This window comes from Tamandua tetradactyla, chromosome 17 (assembly GCF_023851605.1).
Source record: "Tamandua tetradactyla isolate mTamTet1 chromosome 17, mTamTet1.pri, whole genome shotgun sequence".
In the NCBI taxonomy this organism is placed as follows: Eukaryota; Metazoa; Chordata; class Mammalia; order Pilosa; family Myrmecophagidae; genus Tamandua; species Tamandua tetradactyla.
Genome location: NC_135343.1, coordinates 52,955,701 through 52,974,049, shown reverse-complemented (window position 1 = coordinate 52,974,049; position 18,349 = coordinate 52,955,701). Strand labels below are relative to the sequence as shown.

At 41.3% G+C, this 18,349-nt stretch overlaps 2 protein-coding genes across 3 annotated transcripts; both read left to right on the top strand.

Moving 5' to 3' along the window:
* The first annotated feature begins 735 nt into the window (after positions 1-735).
* Positions 736-3,446, top strand: LOC143661073 (regenerating islet-derived protein 3-alpha-like). Of its 2 annotated transcripts, none has more exons than XM_077134702.1 (6): positions 736-765; positions 1,086-1,172; positions 1,588-1,691; positions 1,902-2,039; positions 2,752-2,878; positions 3,157-3,446. In XM_077134702.1, the coding sequence occupies exons 2-6, from the start codon at positions 1,097-1,099 to the stop codon at positions 3,222-3,224; spliced, it is 513 nt and encodes a 170-aa protein (XP_076990817.1). In that variant the 5' UTR covers positions 736-765; positions 1,086-1,096; the 3' UTR covers positions 3,225-3,446. The 2 variants fall into 2 exon arrangements, with proteins under 2 accessions (XP_076990817.1, XP_076990818.1); XM_077134703.1 differs by having other exon boundaries at positions 757-769.
* An 8,962-nt stretch (positions 3,447-12,408) lies between these two features.
* REG1A (regenerating family member 1 alpha) lies at positions 12,409-15,327 on the top strand. The gene is made up of 6 exons (XM_077134701.1): positions 12,409-12,504; positions 12,743-12,852; positions 13,459-13,577; positions 13,891-14,028; positions 14,739-14,850; positions 15,070-15,327. Exons 2-6 carry the CDS (start codon positions 12,789-12,791, stop codon positions 15,135-15,137), a joined length of 501 nt encoding a protein of 166 aa, XP_076990816.1. The 5' UTR covers positions 12,409-12,504; positions 12,743-12,788; the 3' UTR covers positions 15,138-15,327.
* The last annotated feature ends 3,022 nt before the right edge of the window (positions 15,328-18,349 follow it).

The following is an 18,349-nucleotide window of genomic DNA, read 5'->3' as shown; positions in this document are numbered from 1 at the left end:
TCACGCTTACATTCTCATCCAACACTTGCTTAGTCCCTGCTTCACTGCTTACTCATTTATATATCTTTCTGTTCTACCTATAACTTTAGTCCTCCTTATGCCTTTGTTTCCCACATCAGATCTTATTTTATCACATTATTTGATCAGTGACACTTTCACTCAGAAGACTGGAAAGATAATGTAATCACCTGATTTCCCTCAGATTTTGGCTCATCTATTGACTTGTAAGATGACTCAGAACTTTCTTCAAAACTTGTTGCTATATTGAAGTAGCAACCCTGAACTCCAGCTCTTTGTATAAGTTACACTCAACTATCTGAGCTTCTGTGTAATTTCTGGACTCACCTGCTCTTCTTATCCAGTATTTATATGATTCTAGTAGACAAGGTAGAAAGAGACACCTCCCTATGCTTACAGGAGTTAATTTTTGAGAAATCAGAGAAGTTCTTGTTCAGATGTTTCCCTTAAAAATTCAATACCACAATTTTTGCTACAGACCACTGACAACAAAAAGGTGGGGAAATAGCAAATTTCACCTGTCCTGGGGAACGTGCTGACCAGCTGTGGGAAAGAGATATAGCTGTGGCAATTTTCCGGAAAGAGTCTCCTTCCAGGAAGAAAATCTCTTTGAACCAGTTCCAATACCTTCCCATGATGTTGTCTTGTCTACATATTGTTATTATTAATTTCAAAGCCCCTCCCTCTGGTTCTCTTATAAAAGCCCAGACTTTCCTAGCTTGACAAACCATCCCAGACCCCTGTAAGGTAGGTATGTGGGGGCTGTGGGAAGATGGGACCCAGGCCAAGGTCTTTTCTTACCCATTGCATGGGAAGGTCTAGGAGGATGTGGCCTTCATAGAACCTAGGTGTTCTGAGGCTCACCAAGGTTAGTCAGGGGAGGTTTCAGAAGTAGTTGGTATACAGATGCCCATTATGATCCAGAACTACAGAAGAGGAGGGAATGTTCACCAAGGTATTGATAACTCAGGGTTAAAAGGAAAATGATAAGAGGTAGGACAGTGGGATCTCTGCACACCGTTCTCTGGTTGCCCTTTCCTTTAGTGATCTTTCATTGCTTCCTCAAGTCACAGACAAGATGCTGCCTCCCATGGCCCATTTCGGTGTGTTCTGGATGCTGCTCTCCTGCCTGATGCTCCTCTCCCAGGTCCAAGGTAAGAGTTCTCTGCCTCTAGCACTGGGTTCCCTGTGAAGGTTCAGGGCCAAGAAGAATAGGAAGCCTCTTGTGTGACACATGTACTAGGGTTGAGGTACGTTGCTCTATATTTAAACTATATGCAGCCCATCCATCATTACATGCCCCTTTGGATCAGCCAGTTGTGGGAGACATCACAGTAGTTCATTAACACTGGAATGAGATGATTTCCCATTTGTCCTTATACTTTAACTGGGAGGCAGGGGAGGGAAGGTATGAAGTTTCATTAATGAGATATGGGGAAGATAAAAGATTGGAGGGTCCTGTGCAGGGACAACCAGCCAGAGAAAGGCAAGAGTGGAAATTGAAGAGGGGGAAAGAGTAAACAAAGAAAAAAAGACAGATCCTTCTCCTTTATTTCTCATTCACTCCAGGTAACTTTCCAGAAACACGGAGCCGGTGTCCCAGAGGCTCCAGAGCCTATGGTTTATACTGCTATGCCTTATTTGTGAAACCAAAATCCTGGATGGATGCAGATGTGAGTGGTTGTGGGGGTGGGGTGGGGATGGGAGAGGTAGGGAAAAGCACATGGGAGACACAGGTGCAGGTGGGGCTCCATTCTCCAGAGAGCATTGAGGGGAGAATGTACACCTGCATCCTCACATACTCCCCTTCTTACCCTACCTTTGCCTCTCCCTTCTCCAGCAAGGTCTCAGGCTCCCTCTCAGTTTCTCTCTTTCCTGCACAGATGGCCTGCCAGAAGCAATCCTCGGGGCACCTGGTGTCTGTGCTCAGTGGGGTTGAGGGATCCTTCGTGGCCGCCCTGATCAAGAGTCAGTTGAGGAGTTACTCATACGTCTGGATTGGGCTGAATGATCCCACACAGGTGTGGTGACATCTTCTCCCCCGTTACTTCTTTTTTTTTACATGGACAGGCACCGGGAATCGAACCCAGGTCCTCGGGCATGGCAGGCAAGCACTCTTACCTGCTGAGCCACCGTGGCCCTCCCCCATTACTTCTTAAGTGGCGGTTGTCACCTAGATCCAGGTCCTGTCCTCTTAGAAGGAAGCACCCTATGGGGTCCTGAAGCACAGTGATTGGGCAATATTTCAAGAAAAACAAAAGCTTTTAGCCCAATTAAAATATGAGTTAGTGGAGGTCCCTGGTCCCAAAGTAAATCTAATCTTCCTTTTCTCAAGATTTTTGCACAATTATCACACGAGACTTTATAATTGAGCTATTCTGAGTTTCGTGAAGTCTGGGCCAATAGTGCTAAAGGGATCGTAATTGAAGAAAGAATCATTTTGGCCACTTGTAGAGTGGAAACTGACATTGGGGTTCAAAGGTTAATCACAAGTCCCCTGTCAACTCTTTTTCTATAAGTAACATGTTACTTTGGCAGTTCCATTGGTCCTGGCTTTGGGATTTTTCCAAAAGAATAAGGAGTTAAGCAATGGCTTACAGAAGAGGGTCCTAGGGAAGCCTCTGGAAGAACAGACTAAATCTGTCATGTTGGGAAGGGTTCATGCATTGCAGCTTAGGAGATCATGCAAGAAGAGGGCCATTGCCCTCATCAGCTCCATCCTCTTTTCTCTAGGGCATGGACCCCAGTGCAGATGGATGGGAGTGGAGTAGCAATGATATGATGCATTACTCTTCCTGGGAGAAACATCCCTCCAGTGTCTCAAGTCCTGGCCACTGTGCCATTGTATCACGAACCACTGGTAAGCAATAGGGGAGCCACCATTTCCTTCCCTTTCTCAACCCCCATCTTACATCTCTGGGTGTGATTTTTAGCGAATCCTCCAAAGCCAGGAGATGCGTAACAATGTCTCTTCTCCTAAACCCTCTCATTTCTCTTCTCTTGGCATCTCTTTCTCCTGTGGTCTGGCACTGGTGATAATGAAGAAATTTTGAAGACCTGGCGAGAATACGGGATGCTTTTCCTTTAGGATCACAATATCAAGTAGACCCATTGGTCTTACCTCTTTTGTCTTTCCAGGATTTCTGAAATGGAGAGATTATAACTGTGATATAGCTTTGCCCTATGTCTGCAAGTTCAAAGGCTAGTGTTCACATAAAGTCAGCAACTGGAGCTGGTGTGAAGCTCATCACGGACATGGGACACAGTGAAAAGAGCCACCCAGGAAGGGAATGTTCTCTGCACACCCCGCCTGCCTTCCCAGTCAGATCACCCCTCTGTTCCCTTCACTGTACCTTCATTTCAGACTCTTCTTTGTGTCCCATGACTTGAAGGGTCAGAGAGAATTAAAAAAAAAAATTGCCTGCATATTTGTGGCTTTTGTGTTCCAATCTCTTAGCCAGAAACTGAAGGGGAGGAAGTCGGTATGGGAAGAAACTCTGGGTCTTGCCAATTTCACTCAGATCTCAGGGAAAACTGACTGAATGTACATCCTGCCTTTTTTTAAAGGAAAAAAAAATCACCTCTGTTCACGTTGCATTTGGATTCAGTTGATGAGGTTGCTTTACCAAACTTTAATGCTTACACATTCCCCCCCCACCCCCAGGTCTCAGATGATGTGACACGACATGCCTTATGGGGTTCTGATATTTTTATAACAGTACTTCTTTAACATATTAGGGTGGAAGGAGAGTTCTTTTTATTCCCCTTTTTCACATCCAGTCTGTCATGGATTAATATCGGTAAAATGGAATAAAAATTAATTTAAAAATGGATAAAACAGATCATCAATTCATAAAAACATTTTTAAATTGCTACTTTGAGCAATTATAATTATTCAAATTCCTATAAAATCTTCTACAACTTTCTATTTCTGTATTTACCTTGCTATGTCTGGCTAGCAAACCATATAATATCAGCCCTTGTCCATCTCACAGTGTGTTACCCTTTCCTTAGCGGGCAATTGCAAGAAAGGCCCCCAGGTAATCCTTCTTCCTTGAGCTTTGAAATATATTCTGTCCTCAATCAGGACCAGAGCCGAGAAAATTTAATGTCTAACAATATTTCTATTATTATTTTTGAATGAATAAAAATGCAACTAATGATGCTTATTTGATGATGTTTCCCTTACCTCATGTGCTGGATTGAAGCTATCATGTACCATAGAAAAGCCACGTTTAAATTCTGATCCAATCTTGTGGGGGTCTGACATATGGTTTAGGGCAGGAGCCTTGGTTTAGATTATTTCTATGGAGATTGCCCATTCAATCATAGATGTGGCCTTTTAATTAGATGGAAAAATATGATTTCACCCATTCAAGGTGGGTGATTAGTAAACTTGATTAGTTTACTAGCATCCTTTAAAAGAGGAATCATTTTTGAGAAACCTCAGGTGCAGATGCTTGGCATACCAACAGAGAGAGCAGACACCTATTGCCGTGTGCCTTACCATGTGATGCTAAGTAAGCCGGAACTCAGAATTTTGTCCAGAGGAGCTAAATGAAGGCCACAGATGCTTAGAGAGGAAACCAATGGCATCAGAAGCTGTAAGCTATGGAGCTGGGAACAAAGTCGAGCAGATGCCAAGCACATGTCTTTTCAAGTGACAGACATTGGCTTTCCTTAGGCCAAGGTATGCTTCTCTGGGTGCCTTAGTTTGTGTATTTTTATGGCCTTAGAACTGTAAATTTGTAACATAATAAATTCCCTTTTTCAAAGCTGTTCCATTTCTGGTACATTGCATTCTGTCAGCCTTAGCAAATCAAAGCACTGAGTGTAGGCAAGACTCAAATTTCTCAATAGTATGCATATTTCAAGACCAGCAACAGTCTTATGTCTCATCATCATTGTCCCCAGCCCCATATTCCTGTTATGGAGAAACAAATAAGATGTCTAATTCCTTCAACTGGAAAGGAGAATGTTACATGAGACCATGGAGAAAATTTTTCTTATGGGCTAGAAGCATAACAGTGTCTTCATAGAAAATGGATGAGATCAATGGACAGTATCTAATTTTCTTACATGATGTTTGCCAAAATTACTTTACCCTTCCCAAGTTGAGGTACCTTAACTAAAAGGTCATGTAGTACTTTCGTTGGAAACATTTTTCCATCATTGTAGATGATTTATAATCTTATGATGTTAAAGGCATTCATTTTCTGTCCTTTTGGAGATGATAAAATGGGTTAGAATAGCCCATGTTAACTTGGCTTGTGCCAGCTCATCAGTTGGCCTGAGTTCTGTTTTTGACCTTGAGTCACCATGATTATGGAGACATGGTCTGTTCATACAGTTGGAGAGCTTTGGTATAGAAGACAGGATATTATTACTGGCATGTGAGAAGGATCCCAGTATAATTTTACTTAAAAAAAAAAAATCAAAGGGCTTATTGGATCCCCTAACAGAAGAATGTTGCAGGAAGGTAAGCTTTGAGGTCAGATTAATTACGATTCAAGTGCTGTTTCTCTGGGGGTTCTTTTGTCTGTGCTCTTTCAGCTCTAAGTTCTAACCCTGATTGTCTTTTTTCACAGCTCCAAATACCTGCCAGTAGCAACTGGGGCTACTGATTCAACATCCATACCAGAAAGGGGAGCATATAGGATTTCCTAAATTGTGTAAAAGAAAAATCCTAAGCTGCACTTTTTGTAGACATACCTGATGGTATCGCCATGGCCAGGGAAACACCACAGTTGGCCATTGAAGCCTTAGTCACTGCGTGTCTTTGAACCAATACTACAGCAGAGGGGATTGCACTGATTGAATCATACAAGTTATCAAACCTTTCATGATCTTGGTGCAATCCATATCACCTAAGTTTCAGAGGATCACAGTGAAGAGGATGAACAGAGGGTCTCCCTGAGAAGAATACAAAGGTGTTGTTAGACAATGGGGAAAGGGGGCAATGAAGCTGGTAGGAACCTGGTGGGTATCACTGCACCCACTTTCAGGAGGAGAACTGGAAGGAGATAAGACTACCCTTCACAATCAATTCCCAGGACACTGAGAAGGGGCATGAGTGATGTGGCCTCAGAGTTTCCCAGAATGTTGAGAGGCGCTTCTAGGCAAGCACTGGAATTACCATAATTGCCTCCTCTCCAAAATCTTATAGCTTTCCTTTAGGCAAAAGCAGCAGGAGCAGCAGCAGCAGCAGCAGCAGCAGCAGCAGCAGCCCAGTTCCCACATCCCTGCGAGGCAGAGGGAGTGAGAAGCCTTCTTTCGGAAGAGTGCAGGTTCAGGGTAGTGAGGAATTATCCTAGATAGGGATCATGCGTGAGAATACTGAGGACATTGGGGAAGAATTCAGAAAAGACAGAAGTGATAGGGAAGAGCTGACTGACCATTCCTTCCACCCCTGTCTCCTCTCCTGATTTTACTTTTTCCCTGAAACTCATGAAAATGACCAACACTTGCCAAGGCATAATCTGATGGTGACAGATAAGAATGATGGAGAAAAGATGATAATTCTTCAAATTGAATCCAACTGCAGACATTCCCTGAAATTCTTGAAAATCGGATTTCTGTGTCCTAATGCTATCTGCCAGCTTTTATCTCATTATTTAAAAATAAAGAAAAAACACAATACAGTAAATGCCCACCCAAATTCTCAATTAATTCTTTCAAACACATACTTGGTTATACACCTAAAATGTAATAAATTCTCATGCTAGGATGGAAAATTCTTAAAAACTCAGCTTTCTGATCAACATGGAATTAATGTTTCTGTTAAAAAAGACTTTGTTTTCGTATGTGGTGTCATGTGCAGATGACGCCTCTCTTTACACTGTTGACACCTGGGACCCATGACCAATCTGTTGGCCTCTGGTGTCCTTTTGAAGGAATGCATAATTCTAATGGTTTGTTAGTTGTATTTAAATGAAGTTTTTGCTGCATTTAACTCTCTGGTGTACATTTTATTAAATTATTTATATTGAGATTTATGGATGGATGGACCCAATTTTCCAATATAAACTTTGGCTGAAAGTGATGCATTTTGGGATAAAACATTGTATGAAAACTGGGAAATTAGAAGGCAACAATTGTTTCATCAGTAAAATGATAACCAGGGATACTCTTTGCAGGAGATGGTTGTAATGATTTAGATGTTACTCAGAATTTCATCTTGGGAATGAAGAAGTTTTCGAGTCATATATAATGCTTTATGCACTTTCACTCTTTAATTCCATCTTTTTAAAGAATTACAAATGATCAAAATGACTTGGCTCCCAATTTTCCATGCACCCTCCCCTAGACTCCTAAACCCATATGAATCATCATTTACTGAAGGCCATGGACTATCAAAAATTAAATGAATCCTGTTGTTTTATAGAGGGATAAAATAAAGTTTAGAGATGTTTTGAGAGGCAATTATGCACTGTTTCCTTACTTTTTTTTTTTTTTACTTTTTTTCCCATTCTTTTTTTTCTGTGTGTGTGAGGTATAACATATATAAAAAATAATCAATAAATTTCCAAGCATATTTTAACACATAGTTATAGAACTGATTTTAAGAGTTTGGTTTGGGTTACAGTTCCATGATGTTTTGCCTTTTCTTCCAGCTGCTCCAAGACACTAGAGACCGACAGAAATATCAATATAGTGATTCGGCTGTCATACTCATATGTTAAATCCTATCTTTTCTGTTATACTTCTCTTTCTCTTTAAATAACATATATACATAAAAGCAATTCATTTCAAAGTCCATCACAATAATTAGTTGTGGAACAGATTTCAGAGTTGGTATGGGTTACAATTCCAGAATTTTAGGTTTTTATTTCTAGCTGCTATAAGGTATTAGAGGCTATAAGAAAATATCAGTATAATGATTCAGCACTCATATTCATTTGTGAAGCCTGATCTCTGTATAACTCCACCATCATCTTTGATCTTTCTCCCACTCTTTAGGGGTAGCTGGGCTATGCCCATTCTAAGTGTTTCATCTTAGAAGGGGCTGTTGATAATATGGAATAGGGGGATGGAACTAGTTGATGATCTGGAAAGGATGGCCCCTCTGCGTTTCAGGATTTATCTGGCCCAAGGACTCATCTGGAGCTTTTAGGTTTTGGAAAGCTACTCTAGTGCATGGAAGTTTGTAGAATCTTATATACTGTCCTACGTATTCTCTAGGATTGTCAGCAATGGTTTTGGTTGGGGTTTTCAAGTTATAATAGGTAGCAATGTCTAACTGAAGCATGCATAAGAGTGACTTACAGTGTAGCCTCTCATTTCTATCTGAACTCTCTCAGCCAGTGATACCTTATTTGTTATATTTTGTCATGGTTAGGGACAGGTGTCAACTTGGCCAAGTTGTGGTACCTGTTCATCTGATTGGGCAAGCGCTGCCCTGTCTGTTGCAATGAGGACATTTCATAGGATTAGGTCATGATCACATCAGCTACATCCACAGCTGATTCCATTTGTAATCAGCCAAAGGGGAGTGTTTTCTGCAATTAGTGATGCTAAATGCAATCATGGGAAGCCTTTTAAGGAGGACTCAGAGGAGACAGGTTCCATTCCTGCTTTGGCTGGTGAGCCTCTCCTGTGGAGTTCATCCAGGCCATCCATTGGAGTCATCGGCTTCGCAGCCTGCCCTGTGGATTTTGGACTCTGCGTTCCTATGGTCACGTGAGACACTTTCATAAATTTTATATTTACAAGTGTTCCCTGTTGATTCTGTTTCTCTAGAGAACCCTAACTAATACACACTTCTTTCCCTCCTTTTTGTCAGGATAACATTGTTGATCCCAAAGTTCCAGGGCAGTTCTTTACATTTTTACACATCTTCTATGTATGCACTGACAGCCTTCTGTGTAAAATACACTTTCAAGGATATATGTGTAATGAGGAGCCTTTAAAAATAGGATAACATCTCCCTCTAAATCAGAAACCCTATTTACTTATTATTTTTTGGAAGATACACATAATGTCTCCTTCCAGAGTGAAATAGATGTGCTTATTCCCCCCTAGAAACAAAAATGTCTTCCCTCTGGAGCCAAGGGAGTGTGCTTCCCATTATGAAGCATTTAGGTATGGAAAGCTCCTATAACATAATTATAAGGGAGACCCTTCTCTAGAATACAGCCACTGCATGTGAAAGTATCTGTCTGGGGCCCTCTGTATTGATCTATGGGGCCCAGGATAAGGTGGACTAAAGGTGAATATGCTGATGCCATGCTGCTTTCTGAACTGGAACTAAGAAAATCCTTTGTATTCTGTCAATATCTGTTTCAAGTAGGGTAGAAACTCAGATTCTTCATAAATCTTGATATGATATTAAGTAACTTCTCCATTACAACACAAGGGAAGAACCAGACCTTAAACTAAAAGGTATCCCCTCCTAATTTCTATTGCTGTTTTCAATGCACTTTCCTTCCATACAATTTCAGCTTTCTTGTTCTTTTTTTAGGTCACTTCTGTCAGCCATACTATTTGTCCCATCATCTGGCACTCAGCTACCTGCCATTCCTCCATTTGTTAATTCGGTTCTACAAAAACTCTCCTTTGCATCCCCTTCATACGTCAAGTGCCAATGACCTTGACCTTGCCCTGACATGGTGTCTAGACCATACATGGTGCAAAGCTCAGTCCCTCTTAGGGTTGGCTGAGTTTTACAAGAACCCTTCTCTAAAGACACACTGAACCTTGGCCAAATACTCTGCTCATATCAAATATCACAGGTTTCAACAGGGTCACCAATAAGCACATCTCGTAAGAAAAGACATGTGGAAGAAAATAAACAGGGAATCATTTGTGTTTGGAGTTTAGACAGTCTACATATTTATTAGCTCATTCAAAGGAATCCCTAAGGGAAATAATTTTAGAACATTCCTGCCTTTCACAGTTTTATTATATAGTTAGAGCTCTCTTCACAACAATTTAAAAATACTGAACTTTATTCTTTGGACTCTTTCAATCTTTTGATTATAAGATGCCACAAAAATGGAGTATCTTATTTATATCTTGCACTCCCAAGAGTGGCCACTGAAATTCTAAATTGCCCTTCTAAATTGTCTTGCTAGAGGTTGAAATATTTAGTGCTGTTGGCACCATGACCTTTGTTCACATTAAAAGCAGACAATGGCCCAAGGTTAGTTGAATGATGGGCAGTTTCCTATATTGAAATTATGAGAACACAAGAACAAATCATTGAGCCTGAGAATCTTGCCAGCACCATGACCCTACTTTGACCTGAAAACCCTGAGTAATGAAGCAAATCAAACCAAGAGGCTCATACCAAGGACAAAAAAAAAAAAAAAAAAAAGAGCAAATAAAAGCTTAGTGGGATTCTGGGGTGAAGGCAGCAGAGTGATTCTTGGGATCAGCCGTGCTCAGTGGACCAGTGCTGGGACTCAGGGGGAGGAAACAAGGGGTCTCTTGTGCATGTAGCCCCAAGAAGTGGCTGGGCTGAGCAGCAGAAGGCTCAGTGTTACCCCAGAAAATGAATCTGAGTGCCATTACATAGACTTTATTTAAACATGTTTGACCTGAGAAGTATCCTAAGGACCATTCGAACATGGGGTAGGAGGACAGACTGCTTTAAGGGGCTTTTGGAAAGGAGGGTTGGTTGGGGTTCACCTAGTAGCAATAATAGAAGAGGATTTCCAGTCACAATTTGATCAATCTGAATTTTCTCATAAGGGGTGGACAGAAACATTTAGGGATAAAAGTTCTGTGCAAGACAATGTTGGAGTTGGGGTGGGGGGGGGCAGCTGCAAGGAACAAGAATATGTAAAGTCACAAGGGAAATTGTAAGCTCCCAGTCCTTCGGGGTCTTTCACACATAAGAAATAGAAGGACTGTTTCTATTATGAATGTTTAGGTGAGGCCTGTCTTAGGAAAGCATGAGTGGAACAAAAGCCAAATGCTCTCCTCTGTGCTAGACAGAATTTAATGAATATTAATGTCCCCTCTTTTTTAATAATTTCTTCCTTTGACCATGGGAAGGACCTCTGAATATGTTGGATATGAACCCCAGAATTATTTTATGATTTATGGCAAAAGTGATTCTTGCAGTTGCAATTAAAATATTAACCAATTGACTCTGTTTAACCCAAAAGGACTTATGCAGAGATTATTAAAGTGTGTCTATTCTAATGACATAAGCCATTTAAAAGCAGGGATATTTCACTGACTGGCAGTAGAAGGCGAAATCAGAGAAATTCAAGGCCTAAAAAGGATTCTATGTGCCACTGATGGTTTAGAAGATGGAAGCAGCTTCAGTACAAAGCATGCAGCTAAGAGTGGCACTCAGCTGACAGCTAACAAGGATGGGGACCTTGGTCCCTCAACTCCAAAGAACTGAACTCAGCGAGCAACCTTCATGTGAGTGGCAATTTATAACAAAGCAAAAATAAATTAATCCACTGAAGCACCAGAGGAAGAGACATATGGTGCTTGCCATCTGTCTTGTGTGTCATAATCAGCTTTCCCTATTATCACAGACCCGATGCTCTAAGATATCAACTAACAGAACTTTTCCTATCTCCTCGTGTATTCTAAGCTTGTATCAGTCCATGCTTAGGGAAAACAATGTGATGGAGAATTCTCAGGTCTGACCTTGCAATATTCTTTAAATAGAAAGCTAATGAAAATGCCATTGCTGCAGAAAACCGGTCGAAAGTTCTACTAGACAGCTTGATCTGACAGCAGGCCACTCAGAAGGTACCTGGAGTACAAGAAGGAGTGTCCACTTGATTGATGGTGACGTGTGCCGTGAAGGAAAAACAGTATAGGTTTTTAGGGGCCTTGTGAGATGGCCAATGTTCAAATGACAAGTGGTTTTGGAAGCACAGAGAGGTCTTAACTGGGTGATGCTGGTGAAGACAGCAGAGGAAGACAGATACAAAAAGAAAACACAGGAATATACAATTAGGGACTGTTAAAAGACTGAAGAAATAACAGGGCAATGCTTAAAAGATGAGAAATGAAAGGGAATGGATATAAAAGTTTAGTCCATTTTCTTCCACAGTTTGGTGCTGGACAAGTTATTAAGGTACCTACAATTTCCCAGCAGGGAGCCTCACATCCCTCCAGCTTTTCTTGCCCCTGTGCCCCACAGATTGGCTTACGCAGGGCTCAGACACTATCTTCCCCTTTTCTGCTGCCTCCGCCTCTAACTAACCGTTTCCTGGAAGGGCTCTGCTCCAGGCTGTGGGAACCGGGCATCTGGTCCCTGCTGGGAAACGGGGAAGCCGCCTTTGCCTTGAACAGGTTACAGATCTGTTAGCGGGAAGGAGGCCTTATCTGTGAGGCTTCCCGACATGTGAATGCTGATAATTTCCTTTATTATTGCCCTCTGTGCCCTCTGTAGGGCCACTTCCCTCTTCCCTGACCCCTCCCCTTGAATAGGTGCCATGAGCACATGCTCAGACCCTGTTATAAAGGCCCTGTCATTGCCTGGCCTGACAGCCCATTGCAAACCCAGACATCCAGGTAAGAGTCTGTTACAGGACATGGGTCTCTCTCACTAGGATGTTATCCTCGCCCTGGGGGAAGGGACAGGATGATTTTCTTTTCCAGTATTTCCACCAGCAATGAAGCCTCCTTGGGAATGAGTAGAACCAATGGTATCACCAAACTCTCAAAAGGGCCTTACTGTTCTAGGGATTTCCAATAGGTGGTGGTAATTGCCCTTGCCTCTCTGAAGCCTCCTCCCTGTCCCCTTCTGTAGACTCTGCTAATCTGTACTTCAAGCAAGAGATTCACAGCTGCTCATCATGGTGCGCACTGACTTATGCTTCCTGCTGATCTCCTGCCTGGTGTTCCTGCCGCAGAGCCAAGGTGAGCTCCTCCAAGCCCTCCCCACTCCCAACCCTCAAGCTCTTACACCTTCCCAACACACCCCCTCACTGGGAAAAAGACAGAGTCAATGGCAGGGGTTGTTTAGTGTTGTTCAGCGAAGCTTATTGCTGCTCTAAGCCCATTAAAATATACGCTCATCTCATTAGAGAGTTTCAGGTGGAATTTAAAATTCCCCTTTGTTCTTGAACACTGCAGTTAGAGTTAGTTCATTTCGTTAAATATACATTTGGTTAAAAGTTTCGGGAGCGAGTACATAGAAGGTCATAAATAGAATGGAGAAATGAGGAGAGCCTCATGAGCTGTGAAGCCAAGAGAAGCCTGAAAAAGGTAGAAAGAAGCCTGAGCTTTTAAAGAATGATGAAGGGCTCAGAAAGAGGAGAAAGAAGAGGACATTTTTCCATTCTTCGTACATTGGGTGGCTTGTTTTTAGCATTGGAAGCCTGAGAAGGAAGAGCTGGGTGGCAAGAGGGCCGAAGCGCCCAATCACTCCATACTCACTCTGGAACATTAAGTACCTGAAAAGGGGTCTAAGCCCTTTTCAGCTTTTATCCTATCCTTTTACTCTTTATGATCCCTCTTTCACAGGACAGGAAGCTCAGACGGAGTTGCCCTCTGCCCGGATCAGCTGCCCAGAAGGTGCCAATGCCCATGGAGCCTACTGCTACTTCTTTAACACAGAACGTCTGACCTGGGTTGAAGCAGATGTGAGTGAAGGAACAGTGTGGGGACAATCCCTGGGAGGCACATGGGGATAAAGAAAGCTTCCACTCTCTAGAGTACCCCATGATCTCAATGGGGCGAGATTGAGCATCTCTTCAACCCAATGCCACCCCTGGACCCTACCGCGCTACTACTACTTTCATTCTGTATTTCTCAGCACAGAGTTCTTGCGGGCAATGACAGAACCATCAGACACCTGCTCTGGGCTTTTCTTTACCTGCCCTACCTCCTTAGAGACCCCAGAACACCTCTCAGATGTTCCTCCTCCTTTGAATATTCCTTTTTTCCCACCTACAGCTCTTCTGCCAGAACATGAATTCGGGCCACCTGGTGTCTGTTCTCAACCAGGCTGAGGGTGCTTTCGTGGCCTCCCTGATCAAAGAAAGCAGCACCCAGGACTACAATGTCTGGGTTGGCCTCTATGACCCCAAAAAGGTCAGTCTGAAGTTTCATTCCTCTCCTAATGCTCAGCTTTGCAAGAGAAGAGGGAAGTCCAACATCTGGCACCCCAAGTTCTACCATGAATCATTATTGCCCTTTAAACAAACTCCCTGTGGTTCCCAGAATGTTCAAGGTCTCAAGGCTCACTCTAGGAGATGGGAGAGGTTATGCAGAAGCTGAAGAGCCTGGGTTTTCTTTACTTTCATGAATAATGCTATTCTGCCCCTTCTAATGAAGCATTTTTATGTGCCACCTCTCACTGATATATATATATATAGTGCCACCTCTCACCTTTGATGTCTATTTAGAAAGGAGAACAGAGGATCTCCTACTGACATTTGGGAATCCTGTTGTTATCCTAATAAATACACTAGTAATTTAAAAATAGTCAATGCTGTGCTTGATTATGAGGTTGTGGCACTCAGGAAAGGAAAATCTGGACTTTTTTCCATAATGGGCTATTCAGGGGCAGTGCTTCAAATACAGGGGCCTTATTGTTTGATGGGACAATGGGGAAGGTGTTTGATATTTCAAGAAAGGGGGGTGTTGAGAGCAGAAGTAGAGGCAGGATGGGATATGGTTTGTAGGAGGACAGGCTGATTCTTGCTCCATGTCTTGGCCTGCTCCTGAGTGCACATACCCTCAAGGTATTACCTTCTCTTTCTGCATGACTTCCACTCTTCTTCTGACCCTTTTACCTTCAGAACCGCCGCTGGCACTGGATTAGTGGGTCCCTATTCTCCTACAAAGCCTGGACCACAGGAGCCCCCAGCAGTACCAACCCTGGCTACTGTGTAAGCTTGGCTTCAAACACAGGTGAGAGACTGGCAATATACCCTACTGTAGTGCCATCATCATCTCCCTCTCAAGCTCCATGGATGGATGTAAGGGTGGAATTAAGGGGTAGGGAGCAGAGGTAAGCTCCTTATCTAGAAAATCAAAGTGTTTGCTTTTGTTTCTTGTCATGGATTCTAGAGCCAGAAGGGACCAAAACCTCTCTCTAGCTCTTCTCAGTTGATGCCTCCTGTCTTACAGGATTCCTCAAATGGAAGGATGTAAATTGTGAGTCAGCATTCTCCTTTGTGTGCAAGTTCAAATACTAGAAGCAGCTGGAAAGCGGATGTTTGGAACTGGCCCTGCTACTACTAGGGAGCCAAAAATACAACTTGATCATCTCTCCATCCTCAAACTGGACTTCTGTCCCCTGCTGAGTTTCTATTGCTACCTTTCAGTCCCTTCACTGAGTCAATTCACTGAAGCCCTGAGTAATATGAATAAAAACATTTCACCTCATTGTGCTGCCTTCTGCCTCTACTATTTCCATAGCCAATTCTTAAGTGGTAAGGGTAGAGGTGATTGCACATAGCTGGGGTCTTCTCTGGCTCACACAGTTTTTGAGATTCCACCCACAGTCATGCATTTTGGACTCCAGGATTTATGAACATGATGTGGTCCTAATGACAAGGTTAGAAGATAATGAATTTATCCTCAACCCACATAATCACATCCCAATATATGTTATAGAAAGATACAGATTATAGATCTGGGGAGGGGTGGGGTGTTTGTTAATTTGGTGAAGGAAGGAGATAAAGATGGAAGGTAGTAGAAAAAAAGAGAAAAAAGAATTAAGGAAGAAAGAAGCTTAGAAGAAAAGCTTCAATTTCTTTTCCTAGCTATCAGCTGCGTTAGAAGTCTACATGGCTGGAATCCTGCATACATCCCTCTCAACTCAGCCCCAGGTGGCTAGAACAATTGTGGTTCTCTTACTTAGACTCAGCTTTTCCTCAGGAACTGGTAGATACCTTTGGACTAAGCAGATGGTCTGCCATGAGCTTGACTCAATCAGTTTCTTTCTCTTGGGATTGAAATATGAAAGAAAAATACATTTCCAATAAACAGTGTTGCAGAGAGTGATTGTATGGCATTAAGTCTGATTAGGACAAGCTGAAGCCAGGTGTGAACTGATACTAAGTATAAGGAAAGGAACTGGTCTGCAGAAGATGAAGCCAACCCACAAGCACAGGCACCTACAGATACGCCACTCACAAAAAGATGGAGAGGGGAAGGGAAAGCAGGGAGAGGATGGGAAAGCATTACTGGGAGAGTGAGGGAGACAGGGAGAGGAAAGCAAAAATGGTCATTCATTAAAGGAAGACAACATAGCTGTTCCTTGAATTGCTGCTGTTCTTCTTGGAGCTATATTTCAATACCTCTGGTGGGTGGGGTTCCGGAGGAAAGAAGAGAAATCAATCAGATAACAGTGGAGGAGCAGAAGGGTTTTCAGTGAATCCTGGAGAAGTATCAGAATGAAATTAAACCGGCTTTTGTAATGGCATTCCTTGGGGGTGATGTTCAGGTAGGATGTGAAGACTTGGGGAAGTGAGTATGCATTACGTGGCAGGACAGGTTGAGGTTGAGTGAATCAATTATATTCAAATAAAAAATGCTTAAATACATTTGACAGTTCTTGGGACTCAATGCAGCAACATTTGTCAGACAGATAAATACGTGTCTATAGTGATTTTGAAGCATCTTTTTAGAAAAAGACACATGAAGGGGGATGAAAAGTTCAAATATGTTGACATGTACCTGTGAATAATGAATGATAAATAGGGATTTAAAAATTATCTTTTATCCCAAAAATAGATGAAGCACACTATCAAATTTCACAAAAAATCAGATATGATGATTTCAACAGATAGAATAAAAGAATTAACAAATCAATTTCCATGAAAATCAGAGCAATGCTGTTTTACCAAACATGCAACCAGGAAGACTCATGCAACAAATATTCTCTTTTGAGCCTGCTACTGAGTTTTGTCAAAGCTGAATATCATGCCTTATATTTTGCTGTATACTTGTCCTGCTTCAGATATTTTTAAATTTTTATTTATGGTCAGTTTTATTCATTTCAAAATACTTACAACAGATTTAATATATGCAAAAATATATTTTAATTGTATTTATGGTTTAAAGGAGAAAATTAGGAAGCACTTTGTCCAAACATCATCCAGTTGATGAAAGAGACCAGGGTCTTTGCAGTCCTGTATTCCTCCACAGTTCATTTGTCTCCTTCCTCATCATAGAATCCCTACTCTCTGAAAATCTTACTATCTTTTCCCTCACTTTCATTTTATTTTCCACTCGTTTCCATGTCTCTCTTATGAAACGTGTCAAACATTGTGGCATAGCGTTTAAGAATCCAGACTCTGAGTCAATGTGTCTACTTTCAAAATTTTGCTCCATACTTTATATTTGGAGGACCTTGGGAAAATTACATGATGCTTATGTTCTCAGATTTCTCATCTATAAAATGAGCATAATAATAGACTAACAATTGACATTTATCATGTAAAAATATGAGGATGGCATTAGTTAAGGCTAATAAATCAAATATTTCACTATGTGGAAAATACTAAATGTTATAATTGTGTTTTGCTAAAGAAAATATTGATTATGGTTATATTCTCTGAACTTTAGATAAATTGAACCATTACTGTAGGTATGATTTTCAACCTCTTATTTTAGTTTAAATAAGGATTTTAGACTCATGCATTTTAATGCCATGACTGAGCATTGGTTTAGTTATTTTTACAACTGTGTAGATTCCATTGCTATATTATTTGAGATATGCCATAGGAGACAAGTAAAACAAACCAGATTAAAGAATTTCATAAAAATTGTTAATATTTTGTTTCTCTCTCCCCACTTCTTTCTACACACATACACATATACACAAATACATGTGCATATTCATGCATTTTTTATTTTTTTAAAGTTAAGTTCTCACAGCTTTGTTGAGCAATTCATAAATGAGGCAGCATCCCATTCAGAAAGTAGAAGGGATCTCCACGGAGGGGGTAGAAAGAGATAGCTCATGAAGGGCAAAAGTGAAAGTCAATGAGGAAGTGTTTTCTGGTTGGCTGACATTAAATTTCTATTTTACATAGGGGGATCTTACAAAGTGGAGAACAAATATACATTGACTAGGAAGGAAATTTAGTTGTTTCTGCCACATGTAACATTTTTTCTTTAAATATAATGAAATTATGATCAATAATGTTATAATGTTTATATCAGATAGATTAGTACTAGGACATCTCATAGATAGTGAGAATATTGACAACTCTCTAGGAACTTTATACAATTTCTGAATATTTTACCATACAAATTTAATCAACCGAAGGTTAGAAAATCCTATGCAATTTGTCAATACTTCCCATGCAACTTATAGCATCAAATAAATCTAATTATTTCTAGCATCTCTTATTTTACAAAGGATTGAAAGAACAAATTCTTTGTGATTTTCTAGGGA

Coding starts and splice junctions, on each gene's coding strand:
- REG1A (XM_077134701.1), top strand. CDS start 12,789: ATGGTGCGCACTGACTTATGCTTCCTGCTGATCTCCTGCCTGGTGTTC. Junction 13,578..13,890: donor TGACCTGGGTTGAAGCAGAT/GTGAGTGAAGGA, acceptor TCCCACCTACAG/CTCTTCTGCCAGAACATGAA. Junction 14,851..15,069: donor AAGCTTGGCTTCAAACACAG/GTGAGAGACTGG, acceptor CCTGTCTTACAG/GATTCCTCAAATGGAAGGAT.
- LOC143661073 (XM_077134702.1), top strand. CDS start 1,097: ATGCTGCCTCCCATGGCCCATTTCGGTGTGTTCTGGATGCTGCTCTCC. Junction 2,040..2,751: donor GGCTGAATGATCCCACACAG/GTGTGGTGACAT, acceptor TCTTTTCTCTAG/GGCATGGACCCCAGTGCAGA. Junction 2,879..3,156: donor CATTGTATCACGAACCACTG/GTAAGCAATAGG, acceptor TTGTCTTTCCAG/GATTTCTGAAATGGAGAGAT.